The 17,886-nt window shown below is 41.8% G+C and overlaps 1 protein-coding gene across 5 annotated transcripts in view; it reads right to left on the minus strand.

Annotated features, from left to right (window-relative positions):
* Positions 1 to 17,886, minus strand: part of CHD6 (chromodomain helicase DNA binding protein 6) — a 192,788-nt gene that overhangs the window by 132,203 nt on the left and 42,699 nt on the right. For 4 of the 5 annotated variants that reach the window (XM_078057211.1, XM_078057210.1, XM_036121363.2 and 1 more), the window contains exon 2: positions 9,602 to 9,657. The exons of the other annotated variant lie outside the window; for it this stretch is intronic. In XM_078057211.1, the coding sequence (XP_077913337.1) occupies positions 9,602 to 9,634 (33 nt within the window). In that variant the 5' untranslated portion in view covers positions 9,635 to 9,657. The remainder of the gene's footprint in view (positions 1 to 9,601; positions 9,658 to 17,886) is intronic. 5 annotated transcript variants of the gene reach the window in all.

Genomic DNA, 17,886 nt, shown 5'->3' on the forward strand with positions numbered 1-17,886 from the left:
AGTGGAGGCAGATGAAGGCAGGTGGTAGAAACTGGATATGCAATCACTAGGCAGTAACAATAGCAACAGCTAACATTTATTGGACATATATCATATGGATATACTCAGAATTATGCAAAGCATGCTTCTTGGTATCTCTAATCTTTACAACAATCCTGAAAGGTTAGTGTAAAGACACCTATTTTGTATATGAAGAAACAGAAGATTACTGATGTTAGGTGATGTACCCACAGACATACCCCTAGTGAGTGGAGGAACTTGGATCTGGACCTTCTGGCCAAAAGCTAGTGCTTGCTTCACTGAGCACTTTATGACATACATCCCAGGAAACCATAACAATTGCTTGGCCACCAGACCAGCGTGATTGGACTTGGTTAGAAATGTTAAATGGACTTGGCCTATACAACCATTTTGGGAAAAAGGTAGTTCTTTATAAATGTAAACATGTAACTACCTGACATCCCAGCAATTCTACTCTGAGGAATCAAAACCAGTTATCTGCTCTACCCCCCATTTTACAGATAAGATAGCCAGGTCACAGTGATGAAGCAACTTATCAAAAGGTTATACTCTGGGGTGGCTGGGTGGCTCAGTTAAGGTCTGCCTTTGGCTCAGGTCATGATCCCTGGGTCCTGGGATCAAGCCCTGCATCGAGCCCCAAGTCAAGCTCCCTGCTCAGTGGGGAGTCTGCTTCTCCTTCTGCCTCTGCCCCTCTTCCCCTCCCTGCTTGTAATTTCTCCAATAATTAAATAAAATCTTTAAAAAAAAAAAAAAAGGTTGGGATGCCTGGGTGGCTCAGTCGGTTAGGCATCTGCCTTTGGCTCAGGTCATATCTCAGGGTCCTGGGATGGAGTCCCCCATCAGGATCCCACATCAGGCTTCTCCCTCTGCCTGCTGCTCCCCCTGCCTATGCTCTCGCTCTCTCTCTGGCATATTAATAAAATATTTTTTAAAAAAGATTATATTCCTAAGGAGTGGCAGAGCGGGGACATCCTACAGGAAGAAGGGAACCTCAAGAAATGCAGCACAATTAGTCAATGTTAAAAAGGGAGAAGTATCCCAAGAAGAAGATATTAGTATTGAAAAAATAAAATTAAATCCCCAAAAAACCCACCAGAAATGTTTTTATTTTTAAGGCATCTTGTTGGGGGGTTTGGAAAAGATATCTGCTGATGATTAAAAAATTTGACAAAAAATATTTCTTCCATGTGTCTCAAGGTCAGTGGAGAAGAGGCAAAGAGCCTCAATAGACTGTTTGCAGCCTCTACCAAGGACAGTAAATCACCACTTTGAAAATGGCCCTGAAGGGAACAGAATGGCAATGATGGACCACAGTACCAGCAATATTTTACATTATATTGACAATTTACTAAAAAGAGACGAGCACTGAGAACACAGGATGAACTAGAGGCCAACTGATAAAAAAAACACTCAACAACACTAACTCATAAACCTCACTGTTAGCAATAAAACCCACTTCTTTGACTCAAAATTAGCAACCTATGATATTCCCAGAAAAGACACTTGAAGATATGAATCCAGATAAACTGGATCTGGATCAGTTGTAGAGGATTTAAGAACTAATGGAGAGATGATGGCCTAGGTCAATGGTTCCCAAACGGAGGTCCAAGGAAAGTATTTGAAAGTCAAAACAGACTCTAATTAAGAAAATCACCCATGGTACAACATGGATAGACCTCAAAAACATTATGCTAAGTGAAAGAAGCCAGGTACTGAAGACTACACATTGTATAATTCCATTTATAGGAAATGCCCGGAATTGGCATATCCATAGAGACAAGAAGTAAATTAGTGTTGCCAGGGCCTGAGGGAAGAGGAAATGAAGAGTGCCTGCTAATGGGCATATAGTTTCTTTTGGGGGCGGTGAAAATGTTCTGGAATCAAACAGTGATGATCTTTATACAATCTTGTGACTACACTAAAAACCACTGAATTGCACAACTTAAAAATATAAGAGAATTTACAGAATGTGAATTATATCTCAATTTTTAAAAATCCAATATAAGGATAGATCGGAAATGGTCCTCTCAGACATTGCTGACAGCTCCATCAACTATTAAAAAGCCTTTTGCAGGGGAGTATAGCAACAATACCAAAATTTTAATTATGGATATGCTTTTAAACTGAGCGATTTCTCTTTTACAACAGAAATTAAGGAAACATTTAGGTTCTCCAAAGGCTTAGAATATCTGATACATAATTTCTAATAGAGGGGAAAAAACCTATAAATAACCTATTTGTCAACCTTTAGTAAAATGTTTAAATAAATAGCACATCCATTATATGGAACAGTATTATGCAGCCATTGTTATTGTATTGTATTACATTATATTATTATTAATTACAAAGCTTTAGTTAACATAAAAAAAAAGTCCACAACATGTTGGAAAGCGGAAAAAAAATCTATGATCTAATCTTATTTTTGTTTTTTAAAAATCTATTTTTCAACACTAGCTTTTTAAAATAAATTTAGGACACATACCAGATGTTAACCATCATTATGTCTGGGTGATAGGACTGTGGGTAACATTCACTTTTTTCTTTATAACTTTCTGAAAGTTATTATTTGTTTCCATCTGTCTCCCACGACCAGAATGTAAGCTTCACAAGGCAGTGACTGAGGTATTCCCCAATCTTTGTGGCTTATGGTAAAACTCAAATCATACGGTTATTGAATGAAATGAGTATTTTCAACTTGAAAAACAGAAAAAAGTCTATAAAAGTGTACACGTAAACATAAATAACAAATTCCTGTGTATAGAAGAAAGAATGGAAGAAAATCGACAAGAATTTAGCAGTCATCATCTGAGGCTGTGCAAATTTGGTTGTTTTTCTACATTGACATCTACATTTTCAGTATCAAGGATATTACTTTTGCAATACTTGTAATAAAAACATTTTCACATATATGTAATAGAAAAATCTTAAAGACTTTAATAATGAACCGGAAAAGCTTTTTTGCCAGACAATTCATACTCCTCCAAATTACCATGATTCAGGAATCAAAGGCAGAATATGAGAGGCACCACCACTGTGATCACATCTGACTGAGTGCTGGGCAAAGAGAGTGCTTGTTGCCCTCAGGTCGGAAAGGCCCCCCCGCACGCCCTCCATCTCAAAGCGCTTCAGCAGTGCATCTTTGACCCAGTGGTGAGCAAGGCCCAGCTCCTCCTGCTGTCTGCCTCACAGTCTTCCATTTTCTCCATCAGGAAGATGAAAATGTTCTATGTTTAGACTTACTTAATGTCAAGAAATTAGCTCAACATAAAAATGAGTAGAATAGCTTATCTAAATTTGAGACCTTCTGACTTTTTTTAAAGTCCAAATGATAAAAATGAAAGATCCGCTACTATTAATGAAATAATATGAATAATATGAACTATAAATGAAAATGTCTATTTGCAGACATTTTCAGGTGAAGCAGAAGTTTTCTTTTTTTTTAAGACTTTATTTGACAGAGAGACACAGCGAGAGCAGGAACACAAGCAGGGGGAGTGGGAGAGGGAGAAGCAGGCTTCCCGCTGAGCAGGGAGCCCGATGTGGGGCTCGATCCCAGGACCCTGGGATCATGACCTGAGCCGAAGGCAGGTGCTTAACGACTGAGCCACTCAGGTGCCCCTGAAGCAGACATTTTCAGATGGTAAAAGTTATTTTCCAATTAAAATTAGGATTGTCTTATTCTTTCACCTTCACTTTCTTCTGAAAAGAATATTTCCTACAGTTATCTGACCATGGGATAGACTAAAGGTGAAAACCCACATTTCCTCGCCTTCCTTACTGCCATTGTACTGGGCTCAGTCATTTGGTAAGCAAGCTGTGCTGGGTGAGCAAGACCCAGGAACAATGGCCAACTGTGTGTGTGTCCCTTCAGTGTTCCCTCCTCCATTGAGAACATTCAATCCCTCTTTACCCAGGAGTCCTGTGCTCTGGATGACAGAGCAAGCATTCTGACCCTGATGTGGCTCCTCATGTAGTCACAGGCGGTTAGCACCAGGAGGAGGAGAGGTCAGTTTCAAGGCATCTAAGGATAATGCAGGTAGAGGTGTCCAAGAGGCTCTCGGGTGTACTTTCCAAAAGACATTTCTTTCCCCTTTTTAAAAAAAATTTTATTTATTTGTTTGCTTGTTTGTTTATTTATTTATTTATGAGAGATAGAGGGAGGCAGACAGAGAGAGCATGAGCAGGGACAGAGGGAGAGGGAGAAGCAGACTCCCTGCCTAGCAGCGAGCCTGATGCGGGGGCTCAATCCCAGGACCCTGGGATCATGACCTGAGCCAAAGGCAGACACTTAACTGTCTGAACCACCCAGGCACCCCCACCAAAAGACATTTCTACAAGAATGAACCAGACTGCCCAGGAAGAATGGACAAAGAGGGAAGAACTGGACCAAAACCTGACAAGCACTAATATTAAGGGTCCCCAGAGGAAGAACCTACAGAAGAGGGTGAGAAAGAGCACTCAGGTCAGTGATGGAGTGGGGAAAAAAGTAGGGAAGTGTGGTATCACAGAAGCCAGAAGATGAGAGCACTTCAAGACAGAATGATTACAGGCATCAAATGCTGCTTAGAACCTGGTAAATTAAGACTGAAGAGTGGTGGACAGATTTGCAAACTTCAAACTCCTTCTTGCCAAAGTCCTAGAATCTGTCATTCTTAGTCCCCACCTCTATTATCACATTTTTGCATTTAAAACCAGGGAGTGGGGGGCACTTTTCTCTTACGATATTTCAAGAGTCTCAGAGATTTAACTTCTCCACATCTGCAAAGTCAATCTAAACCTTGTTAATTCCAGGCAGTAACAAAAACCAGGGGCAGGGAGATTATTAAATTTAGATGCAGACAGGGAAGAGTAAGAAGGGAGAGAGAAAACAATACTTTATAAGTACCTTGCCTGCCCTCCAGTAATGCTCCCCATGTGACCATTCACATCCACAGGTCCAGCAACAGATACATTTAATTTCTTTTCTTCACAGGATGCTTTTAAACCTTCCCTTCTTACATAGTCCTAGTTTCATCCATCATACTTCACATAAAATGAGTCAGCGTCCTTTTACCATCCTCATCATTGTGCTCAAGTTTCTCAAGTATGTTTCAGAACACAGAATGAATTAGGACAACAAAAAAATCTGTCAGGGTATGTCAAAAGATAGAGAAAAGCATTCAATGCTCAGATTTCTTTTCTTTCTTTGGAGGAGGGAGAATTTGGGTAAGGTCCACTTTAAGTCCTTTTGAAACATGACTCCAGGGTGAGGCTGTTTAAAATCTTGGTTCTACTAAGCAATTTACTAACACTCCCTCTTTAGGCATGTTGAAAAGGCCTTCCAATGACTGCCAAATGGAAGGTCTGACTGGTATTAACTCTTAAGACCCTCTGCAGTGTGACGCTGAAAAGTCTAAAAAATGAATTACTTTATTCATTCATATGATCAACTTTGCTATTCTTCTTTCACTATTCTGAATTGTGGGTCATTATTTGGTGATCTATATTGGTGGTACACACCACCTTAGGGATGGGAGTTCTCACCTTCCCCCAGTGGAGCACAGCTGGAACCAATTCATTTGGCAATCTGATGGCCAGCTAAATCCACCATGCTTCATTTTTTTTTTTTTTAAGATTTTATTTATTTAGAGAGAGAGTGCGAGCGGGGGTTGGGGGGGAGGGTCAGAAGAAAAGGGAGAGAGAATCTCAAGCAGACTCTGCACTGAGCGCAGAGCCCAGTTCGGGGCTCGATCTCACGACCTGGAGACCATGGCCTGAGCCAAAATCAAGAATTAGATGCTTACCCAACTGAGCCACCCAGGCACCCCAATCCACCATGCTTCTTATCTTAGTTTATCTTTGGTCACCACTCAAAATTTAGCACTCCACACTCCAGGCCTTTCCACTCTCCTTTACTATCATATACTTCACCTTCCCAAACCCAACCATATACTATACTCTTTTCCCTCCCAAGCTTTCCTCCTGGATCCTCAGAAACAACCTAACTAAACCTGGCTCTACCCAAAAGACAGCATCTCTTTAAAACACTCTCAGGGGGCGCCTGGGTGGCTCAGTCAGTTAAGCCTCTGCCTTCAGCTCGGGTCATGATCTCAGGGTCCTGGGATGGAGTAATGCGTCAGGCTCTCTGCTCAGCAGGGATCCTGCTTCTCCCTCGCCCTCTCCCTCTGCCTGTCTTTCCCCCTGCTTGTGCTCGCTCTCTCTCTCCCTCTCTGTCAAATAAATAAATAAATAAAATAAACAAAACATTCTCAGATTCTTTGGTGGGGCTGACATGCCCCAAACCTCCATACTCTCCAGTTCCAAAGCATCACTCCTCCACCCTCAGTGCAGAACCCTGACTCTTTCGAGGCCTATGCCACCCTCTACTGTAACCGCCTGTTTGCAACCAGACTAAACTTTCTTAAGAAAAGAAAACCTAACTTTTAGTCAATTTTGTAGCTGGCCCCAAGCAGACCCTCAAATATTTTTTGATGAATAACTGGAAAATAGCTGGGAAAACTCAACAAATATTTTTTTAGTAAATAAATTATATCCATATTCACTCTAGAAAAGGAAACAGGGTCTAATAATCCGAAGGTCTTTGAGATTCCCACCATATATCTGAAGAAAACGCTTCCCGCCGCACCTTTTCATTTTCTAGAAGTCTCAGAATGAGGGCCTCTACTGATCTGACTTTTGGTCATGGGGTTTGGAGAGAAGGTTCTCTCCTAATTACTGCAAGTCTGGGTTAACCTCCTGGTCACGGCTCCTGGTTTTAATCCTCCTCACGGTATTACCTACTCCTGTTGTACTCGTGCTCATGAACTCTCCTCTACATTGGATATGTGCACCAAAAACCCTCTTATCCGGATCATATATCAAATAATATTAACCATATTTTGTACTTCTCTCAGTATCATGCAAGGAGCTGGGATGAATAAAAATCAGTACTTCCTTACCATAGGTTTGTTACCACTAACATGAACTACACCCTTCACCTTGCGAAAAAGTAGTTCTAGCTGTACTACGCGTCAGTAGTGCTACAACGGTTTTCAGTGACGAGAGCTCACATTTTATTTCTCTAGCAAAATATTTTTCTGCCTAATACTGCTTAGTCTTCTTAGGGATTGCAATGTATATATTTCTTAGTAGAATAAGTTTATTTTTTTATATAGATAAAAGCGCCCGAGTGACTCATTTTTAAATGTTTTATTAAAGTCTATTTTTCTTGCAACACTTCTTTAGGCAACACAGTCAATCTCTAAATCCTTTGTCCTCGGCAACTACTCCTGGTATGCCCTTTCTAGTTAATAAGAAGTACGATTATTTATTACTAAGTTCTGATTAACTTGTAAAATCTTTCATCTCAGTTTAATTTACCTTGATAAAATTTTAGACAAGGAAATGAGGATTTTTCAATATCAGAACACATTTTACATGTTTTCCTCCTCCAGAGAAGAGGAAAAATGAATTCATAGGAATGAGGGTTTTTAAAGAGTGGGCATTTTATTTGCTGTTACTTCTAACACCTTAGAAACACGGTAAGGGGAAGGACAAAGTCTGGTGGTTAATTTTCTCATTCTACTGGATGATTTCTGTGCCACTGACACACTGAATGCCAAGTACTCGATGAGCTACCCCATTTAATGCAGTACCTCGTGAAAAATGTATGATTGTTCCCATCCAAGTGATAGAAAAACAGGCTGAACTTGTCCAAAGTTACACAGTGATGTGGTAGTTTCAATCCTATTCTACCAAAATCTCTGTCAGGCAATGAACTCTACACACACGCTCAATCCTGGTACCTACGGATTGCTTTGGCATGAATGTAAGTTTCTATTTTCATGTCCTGCAGTTCAGTCATCAGTATGGTCTATGACCTGTACCTGGAAGAGAAGCAGGATCAACTCCTCCTGAGAGTGACTCCACTTAATTAACTTGCTCCCCTACCATAGCTAATACTAACTTTTAAGGAGAAACCCCACCCTGCTGGTCAATATTACAGTCTGAACGAAAACTCATCCAACTGAGGCTGTGCGATAGCTGCCTGACAGACTAAGGTCTTAATATGAACCAGTAAAATCTCAGGAGAAAGAAATGTAAATTCACGGTGGTGTAACTCTGGTAAAGAGTTTTCTTCGTGAGAGGGGCACCTGGCTGGCTTAGTTGGTCAAGCATGAGACTCTTGATCTAGGAGTTGTGAGTTCAAGCCCCACGTTGGGTGTAGAGATTACTTAAAAAAAAAAAAAAAGTGTTTTTACTAAAATAAAAGTTTACCTTAAAGAATGTTTAAAACATTAAATATGCAGAATGTTTTAAGAAATATAAACCTGCCCATGTATCATAAATGATGATAGTTTTGAAGGCTTGTGGTTCTCTTCAGTAATGTGCTCTTTTTAACAGAGATTTTAATATTCCACTAGGTGGATATGCTATGATATAAACAGTCCCTTTTTGATGGACACATAGGTTCCTTTCCATATTTGCTGCTATAAACAAAGCAGCAGTGAAAACCTTTGTTCACCCAGTTGACACTTGTCTGAATATCTCCACAGGATAAATTCCTGGCAGATGGAACTGCATTCGCTGTAGTGTTTGTCTACCAGCTGATGATGCTAGAGAGCCAGGATAGAAAGAAATCAGTGTGGGGAGAGTGTTTAGTCATGGCTCTTCCTGTTAAGAATTGGCAGCAGATGAGTCAATTATTTCCCAAAACAATCTGTTTTGGTTTCACAAGGACCTATCCAGTAGGACAGAACAGAGAATAATCCTTGTAACCATATCCCTAGGTCACCCTGTATCTGACTAGGCGCTGCTCCCTAGAAGCAGAGAGCAAAGTGGCTGATCCCACCCAACCTCTTTGCATAGGGTCTCAGTGAAGGGCAGTGGCTCAGATATCCCCAGTTTCCGGACTCATTCAATTCTGTAAAAGGAAAACCAGCCCATCAGAGATAGCCTGTTTCCGAGAGACAGAAGCAGGTCCCCCTTCTCTCCTCCCTGAGCCACACTGGTCGGGGTCTCTGGGTTCCTTGGAATATGGAGCCACCTGGAACACAGAAGTATCAACCAAGGAAAAGATTCTGGCAGGATGGGTCACGCAGGCCAAATGTTTTTATCAATTCTCCTCCCCTTCAAGAAATCAAATGCCAAATAGTTGGTGTTCACATCCTTCCAATTAGTTCACTATTTTGTCTAGGAGGAAACTTCCCCAGGTCATTATGAGTATGAATTTCCTAAATGAGAATGCTTTTAAATTAACCAAACATCCAAAATGATAAATACATAAACTATAAAGAGTTGACCACATCTTGGAAAGCTGTTCCAGGGGAAGAAAGATTTCCCTTCCACACAGCTAATTTGGAGTAATATTTTGACTTACAGTTTCATTACACTTATTCCTATATGGAGCTGAGCTGATCATAAGTACAAGTTAGGTCATTCAGAACAGAGCTGTCAGTGACCGTGTGGAGAACGGGGAAAAGCAGCAGCAGGGCAATGACAGAGGCTGAGAGACACGCCCTAAGTGCCAGCAACTGTTCGTGGTGAAGGAGCAGCAGGGAGTGTCTGCCAGGCGCAGTCGCTTAGATATGTGGTCACTTACCTGCTTCTCTTTCTTTTGTATTTTCATTATCATCTATTGAAGGAAGATACTTATACCTGTAAAACATAAAAAAAGGGGGGGGGGGCAAAGATTATGGTAAAATCCAAAATAAAACATTGAAGGTCACCTCAGGATTAACTGTGACACATGAGGAAAACACAGAATAGAGGTTGCTTCTACAGAACATTTACAATCATGTAACAACAGTCAACAGCCAGCCCCCAGAGTATGGTCTTTTTTTTTTTTTAAGATTTTATTTATTTATTTGACAGAGAGAGAGAGAGAGAACACAAGTAGGGGAAGTGGCAGGCAGATGGAGAAGCAGGCTCCCCGCTGAGCAAGGAGCCTGATGCGGGACTCGATCCCAGGACCCTGAGATCATGACCTGAGCCAAAGGCAAACGCTTAACCAACTGAGCCACCCAGGCATCCTTCCCAGAGTATGGTCTTAACCCTACCTAACCCTATCCTGAACCCTAATTTATTGCTTCAGATGGGTGGAGTCAAAAAGACACTATCTTTGTAGATAAAATAAGTTATAAAAGATGCTGGCGTCTTAAATTACAAAGTAAACTAAAAGAGGAACCTAAAATAATGATGTGCCTATATTAAGAGGAGTGGAAGAGAGGGGGTAAAAATAAGTCTTCATTTCTTCTGGAAGGAAGTCAATAAATCATGTCACAACTGATAAATCAAGAAATAGAAATATAAAAAAAAAAAAAAAAGAGAGAGAGCTCAGAAAGTTAAAAGTAGTTCTCTTGAAGGCCAGAGAGGGAAGCTGGTGTGAGATAGGACAGGTCAGTCCTGCATTTCATCACATGCCCCCTTATATTATTTGATGTTTTAAACCATGTGCATATGTTATTTGACAAAATAAGTTCTATTCCAATATTTGGAATGACTGATTTTACTGTACCCAGATTTAAGCCCCCATCTCCACCCCAATCATAACACCCATGATGACACTGAACTTTCTCTCGTAAATGACTTTTGAGCACCACAGCAATAAAAGCCTGGCTCTAGAGGTCCAGAAGTGGTTTGGGGCATCCCAGGAACCAGGAAGAACCCTAGTCTAAGAAATCTGGAATGTGGGGCTACCTGAATCACTAACTAGTACTACCTCAGGTCTAAAGCTCTCACCACGGGGCACCTGGGTGGCTCAGCCGGTTAAGCGTCTGCCTTCGGCTCAGGTCATGATCCTGGGGTCCTGGGATCGAGCCCCACATCCGGCTCCCTGCTCAGAGGAGAGCCTGCTTCTCCCTCTCCCTCTGCCTGCCACTCTGCCTACTTGTGCTCTCTATCTCTCTGTCAAATAAATAAATAAAATCTTAAAAAAAAAATAAATAAATAAAGCTCTCACCTTCCTCATATAAAAACGAGGGAGGGATCCCAGAATTTCAGCTTCCAGTTCTAGCCCGATGTAGACACCGCCTCGTGTTTATTGTGTACTCTGATTTCCTGGACATCCCACAGAGCTACAGAACACCACTCCCTCAGGAAACCATCCCGGAGGCACATAATTATCCTTATGTTCATAGTTTTTTCTTATATCCCAATGAACATGATGTGTAGGCAGTAAGCAGAACTTTAAGATTCAAGTGTAATGGATTGTTTTTTAAGTGAGTTCATGATGTTTGACGCAAACTGAGAAAAATGAAAGATTTGTGATTCCAAGCATTCTGGGGGCCACAATTACAGTTTATCAGTTTAATGTCTGTCCACTTAGGTTTTTTCCTCCAAGAGTCAAAGGGATTTCCTGTAAGAAGAACCATTAAATGCTACGAGGATATTGCTGTTCACAAACAAAATAGCATCCAAGGAGCTAACAAGCTGCAAAGTGGGCAGAGTCAGGGAGAAAAGGAAGAGGGCAGAGAAGAATCGGCCAAATCAGGAAAAAGGAAAGTTAGGAAATGATGATTCTTATTTTATTTTTGTTTTGTTATGCTATGTTATGTTAGTCACCATACAGTACATCATTAGTTTTTGATGTAGTGATCCATGATTCATTGTTTTCGTATAACACCCAGTGCTCCATGCAGTACGTGCCCTCCTTGATACCCATCACCGGGCTAACCCATTCCCCCACCCCCCTCCCCTCTAAAACCTTCAGTTTGTTTCTCAGAGTCCACAGTCTTTCATGGTTCGTCTCTCCCTCCGATTTCCCCCCCTTCATTTTTCCCTTCCTTCTCCTAATGTCCTCCATGCTGTTCCTATGTTCCACAAATAAGTGAAACCATGTGATAATTGGCTTTCTCTGCTTGACTTATTTCACTTAGTATAATCTCCTCCAGTCCCATCCATGTTGATGTAAAAGTTGGGTATTCATCCTTTCTGATGGCTGAGTAATATCCCATTGTATATATGGACCACATCTTCTTTATCCATTCATCTGTTGAAGGGCATCTCGGCTCTTTCCACAGTTTGGCTATTGCAGACATTGCTGCTATGAACATTGGGGTGCATATGGCCCTTCTTTTCACTACATCTGTATCTTTGGGGTAAATACCGAGTAGTGCAATTGCTGGGTCATAGGGTAGCTCTATTTTTAATTTTTTGAGGAACCTCCACACTGTTTTCCCAAAATGGTTGTACCAACTTGCATTCCCGCTAACAGTGTAAGTTACGCTTTCTCCACAACCTCTCCAACATTTGTTTCTTGCCTTGTCCATTTTTGCCATTCTAACTGGTGTAAGGTGGTATTTCAATATGGTTTTGATTTGATTTTCCCTGATGGCTAATGATGATGAGCATTCTTTCATGTGTCTGTTAGCCATTTGTATGTCTTCTTTGGAGAAATGTCTGTTTGTGTCTTCTGCCCATTTTCTGACTTGATTATTTGTTTTTTGGGTGTTGAGTTTGAGAAGTTCTTTATAGATCTTGGATACCAGCCCTTTGTCTGTTGTGTCATTTGCAAATATCTTCTTCCATTCTGTGGGTTGCCTCTTTGTTTTGCTGACTGTTTCCTTTGCTGTGCAGAAACTTTTTATCTTGATGAAGTCCCAAAAGTTCATTTCTGCTTTTGTTTCACTTGCCTTTGGAGATGTATCTTGAAAGAAGCTGCTGTGGCCGATGTCGAAGAGGTTACTGCCTATGTTCTCCTCTAGGATTTTGATGGATTCCTGTCTCACATTGAGGTCTTTCATCCATTTTGAGTTTATCTTTGTGTAGGGTGTTAGAGAATGGTCGAGTTTTATTCTTCTGTATACAGCTGTCCTATTTTCCCAGCACCATTTACTGAAGAGACTGTCTTTGGAAATGATTCTAAGAATTGTTGTGAGGATCAGCATTTGATGGAACAAGTATTCACTTCAAGAAAACCATGAATTCCAGAGAAATGGTAAGCGCTCTTAATCAGGGCAGTTAAAAGAATTTTACCCCTAATATGATAAATATCAGTTCTAGGTAAATTATGTTAGTACAAGTTTATCTCCCTTATCTGTCAACTTCAAATTATCAGACCCTAGAAAACCAACATTCTCAGCCATCACAAATGGCCACACATTCTGAAATGAAGAAAGAAGATGGAAAAATAAATTCCAGCTAATAAAAAAGGAATATTATCAATAATTGGACACAAGTACTCAAAATTCTGCCCAACAAAATGAAAATCAATCATTTAAAAAAATATAGAAAACCCCACCAATGCCAATAAAAATTATTTTTTAATATCTAAAGAATAAGTATAATGCAGTAGAGCCGTCAAAGAACAGTTTCTGATTAAATACGACAAACTAGCATGCACATAAGCAGGGCCACCACACTGCCAGGAACGTGTGGAAAACAGGTCCAATTTATCATTGCTAATGGCACTTCCCTAATTGTTTCAAGCTTTCTGAAGAGCACTCAGGCAAGGTGCCACTAGATCTATAAACTGTTGAGTCCTTTTATCTGCCGATTCCACTTTAAGGAATACATCGCAAGAAATCAGCCAGTAGGAAATAAAGCTGGGCCATGGAGGAAGCCCAAGGAGGAGGTGGGCAGTGTGAACATGCCTATCACCGCGGAGCCCGGGCAATGGAGGGGGCCACGAGGATCCCAGGCCCACCAGTTGTAGGGCCTGTGTCATCACAGGACCTGAGCACGTCAGAGAGGCAAGAAGAGCACAAGCTGGAAAGACTAGGGAAGAGGTGGGCTCACCCAAGTATGGGTTGAATTGGATTACCCAGCAAAGAGAAAGCTTGGAGAAAAAGAGGGGGTGAAGGACTCTACACCGAATCTCCCCACCGCCAGTTTGTTCGCAGGCAAGATACCACGACCTGCACCTTGACGGACATTCATGCTGCACAGGAGACCCCAACCCATCCTCTGAAAGACGAGAGAACGTGGGTGTGAAATCTGAGTGGGAATGATGTTACTCTGTAAGAATAATTGCTCTCGGGGCGCCTGGTGGCTCAGTCGTTAAGCATCTGCCTTCGGCTCAGGTCATGGTCCCAGGGTCCTGGGATCGAGCCCCACATCGGGTTCCTTGCTCGGCAGGGAAGGCTGCTTCTCCCTCTCCCACTCCCCCTGCTTGTGTTCCCTCTCTCGCTGTCTCTTTGTCAAGTAAATAAATAAAATCTTTACAAAAAAAAAATAATAATTGCTCCCGTTCACTAGAAGCGAGCTTTGACAAACCTCACGTTATTACTTTGAAATCACTTACAGCCCCGTGATGGATCGCCACGCACCAGCATGTCGCCACCCTACAAAATGGCAGACACCATCAACAACATCAGTAGGTGTTCAATAAGCATGTACTGACTTTTAGTTCTCCAAATAATATCTAATAATTTACAAAGCACTCCCTCAAGTTACCTCTACTTTTTTACCTCCCTTTTACGGCACACATTTAAAAAATATAAAATTAAAACTATGTAATCTTTTTGCAAGGCTAAGTTTTATGTAGCAGGAATGGATGGACAAATATAACCCAAAGCATGTACTTCTGCACAATACCAGACATGGTCTTACAGCTTCTGTTGTTGTGCAGCCTCACTCAAAAGCTGCGATTAGAGCCTTTAGGCTCAATAAAGAACAAAGTAACTTCAGGGTCCCACAACTTAATTAGAGAATACAGACATATTCCAAAACACCTGTGTGTGCAAACCAGGAAATTCGTCAAGGGGGGGGGCGGGGGGGGAAGAATGCGTATGACTTCTGAATTATAAGAAAACTGGTGGGACTCCTGCTTTCCTCACTGTGTTTCAGTGCTTATGCATGAACGTAGCATTTAATTACCTTCACAAGATAGGCTGCTAATAATGTAAAAAGCAAATATAAAAATTCCCATTCCTTCTTACACTCACCCAACTAACAATGCTTCTGTTAAGAAAAATGGGTGCCAGGGGGCGCCTGGGTGGCTCAGTCATTAAGCGTCTGCCTTCAGCTCAGGTCATGATCCCAGGAACCTGGGATCGAGCCCCGCATCGGGCTCCCTGCTCAGTGAGAAGCCTACTTCTCCCTCTCCCACTCCCCCTGCTTATGTTCCCTCTCTCGCTGTGTCTCTCTCTCTGTCAAAATAAATAAATAAAATCTTAAAAAAATAAAGAAAGAAAGAAAAATGGGTGCCAGGTTTCAGCAGTAACATTTTGAAAGTTACTTTGTTTTATTATTATCTTTCTCCAGTTCAAAAACTCTGCAAGAGGGACTGTGCCATTTCCAAGTTCCTCTGTGCTATGTTAGGGACAGTTGAAAAAAAATAATAATAAAACATCAGGTACACACTATTCTACCATTCATTCAAATTATTTATATTTACTATACCTTGAGAATTCTGCCATCCCAACAATCCTTGCTCAGTCCCAGGGGTCTATTTCACTTCAAGAACATGTGTTTTGACGCACACAGACAAGTGCACATACAGCACACTGCTACCACAGTCCTTACATTCACAAGGACAGCACAAGACACATCTGATGGCAGGAAGAACAAGGACCTTTGCTGTAACAGGCTCCCAGCCCTTGAACTTTATCAGGCCCTTTGGAACAAAGAGTACATGGGAAGCAAGTTTAAAAATCAGATACACCTCGAAGTTTCCACAGTGAGTATGTATTTTTACAATCTAATTATGCTCACCCTCAGCCCTGAGACTGGTTCCTAAGAACCACTTTGACAACCGCAGGCGCAAGTAAGGCAATCCCACACTATTAAAGGGTGGGGATTTTAGAAGGGAAAGGAACGGAACATGGGCAACGACTCACTTGGGAAGAGTTTATGAAAAAGGCAGACAGGTCTTGGGTAATGCCACCTTCCTTACAGCCCTGTCCAAGCGCCCCTTACCAAGGGAGCTCAAAGAGGGTCCAACTGGTGAGACACCCCTCAATTTCTCACGTCACAACTCTGCCACACTCCACAAACTGCACACATTTGTCTGTCTGTCACTAGGCTTGGAGCAATCGACAGCAAGAGTGTGAAGTGCCAAAAAGCAGTGTAAATCCAGGCTCTACTCATGATGAGCCAGGTAAAACCTCTTCCAGTTTTATTTTGTCACCTGTAAAATGGTGACAATCCTTACCTCATAGGGACTCAGGAGAATTACAAGGGATGAGAATCTCTAGTGTCCGTCACACGTGAACACGAGCCACACAGCAGCCACTGGTGTTGCCTGCCCTTATGAGCTTCCCTCCAGCGTCAGAGCAAGGTGACTCGCTCTTGAGGACAACTAACGCTTCCCTCAGTAGGTGCGACCTCTCCCACTTCTCAGCCTGAGCTCAGACTCTGGATTCCTGCGCAGTGAGTCCTTCCTCATTTCATTCAGGTCTCTCTCCTCAAATGTCACCTTGTCAGTGACGTCCTCCCTAACCACTCCATAGGAAACACACCACTGCCCCCACCCCCTGACTCTCTATCTTCCTACCCTACTTTAGTTTTCTTTCTGGCACTTGTTAGTTACTACCTGACATTACATCTAGTTGATTACAAATGTATTACCCGTGAGACAGTGCACACATGCACACAAATGTGAGCCTTGTTTTGTTCATGCTGTACTCCGAGTCTGGAACAGCAAGCACCTGGCTTATAACAGGTGCTCAATAAACGTTTGCTGAACGGAAAAATCATTTCTGCTCCTTATCACTAACCCTCTCTTTCTACAGTTCTCTCCTTGACAAAGAGACAGGATAAACTCGATCCTAGAGTAGTAACTATACTAACAAATCCCCCACACACCTGTATTTTCTCTTCCCATATGACTTCCCTAAGCTGCTCTTAGCAATGACTCCCTAGGAGCCAAATCCAATGGGCATTTTTAGACTCTGTCTTGCAGCATTTTAAACCATGGACCACTTCCTCCTCTTAAAATTCTCATCTCACTGGTTTCTTGGAGGGCATGCTCTGCTGATTTCCCTCTGACTGTAGGCTTCCAAAGCTCAGCTTCCTCCCTAGGCTTCTCCTATTATAAGGCCTATTAAATGTCAGTGTCCCCAGGGTTCAACACTGTTACTAGCTAGTAACTGGCTTGCTGAGTCTCTATTCAGTTCCTAAACTTCATCTCTCTACACCATGACCACTGTACATTCCCAAATCTAAGCCCTCCTCCTGACTTCCACATGGACACAGCCAACCATATCCTGGCCAGTTCCAAGTAGGTGTTCCACAGATTGCACAAAAAACTTGCAACTCTTTCCAAATCAAACTCCATACTACCTTCACACACATACACACCTGCTCCTATGCACCCCCATCAGAAGCTAATGTCCCTACAATCTGCCTCCCAGCCCAGAATTCAGTCATCCTTAACTCCTTCCCTTTTCCCTAACTCCTTCAAAATTCCTGAATCCCTTGGTTCTTCCCCAGTCCACTTTAATTTATTCCCACTCTTTCGGCTTCTTCTTTTTTTTTTTTTTTTACCTTGAAATAACCTCCTAAGTGCCTTTATTCTTCATGCCTCCTACCTTCATCCCATCCCTCATTGCACCAAGAGTATGTTTTCCTAAAGTGTAAAGAAAATTAGATCGTATCTCTGTAGTGTCTTCAGTAAGAAATACAAATTCCTCACACCAAAGGGCCCTGCATGAGCAATCTGGCCCCTGGTGCTCGTCTCCTGCTCTGATACTATCTTCCCGCGTCCATCCAACTATTCTGAACGCTTGCACGTTCTGAAACCAGCCCTATTCGCTCAGCTCTTTGTTCAGGCTATGCCTCCATCTCCATCTGGAAAATCCTTCCACTGCCCTTCCTCTCCAGTCTCATCCTTCAAAACTCCGCTCTGGTGTCATGTTCTTGGGGACGTCTAACCTAACTTCCCTAAACCCTGAAAACATCTTGTGAAAAGCACTAAATTATAGTAACTATATCACCATGATATCA

The sequence above is a fragment of the Halichoerus grypus genome, chromosome 10, assembly GCF_964656455.1.
Source record: "Halichoerus grypus chromosome 10, mHalGry1.hap1.1, whole genome shotgun sequence".
NCBI lineage: Eukaryota > Metazoa > Chordata > Mammalia > Carnivora > Phocidae > Halichoerus > Halichoerus grypus.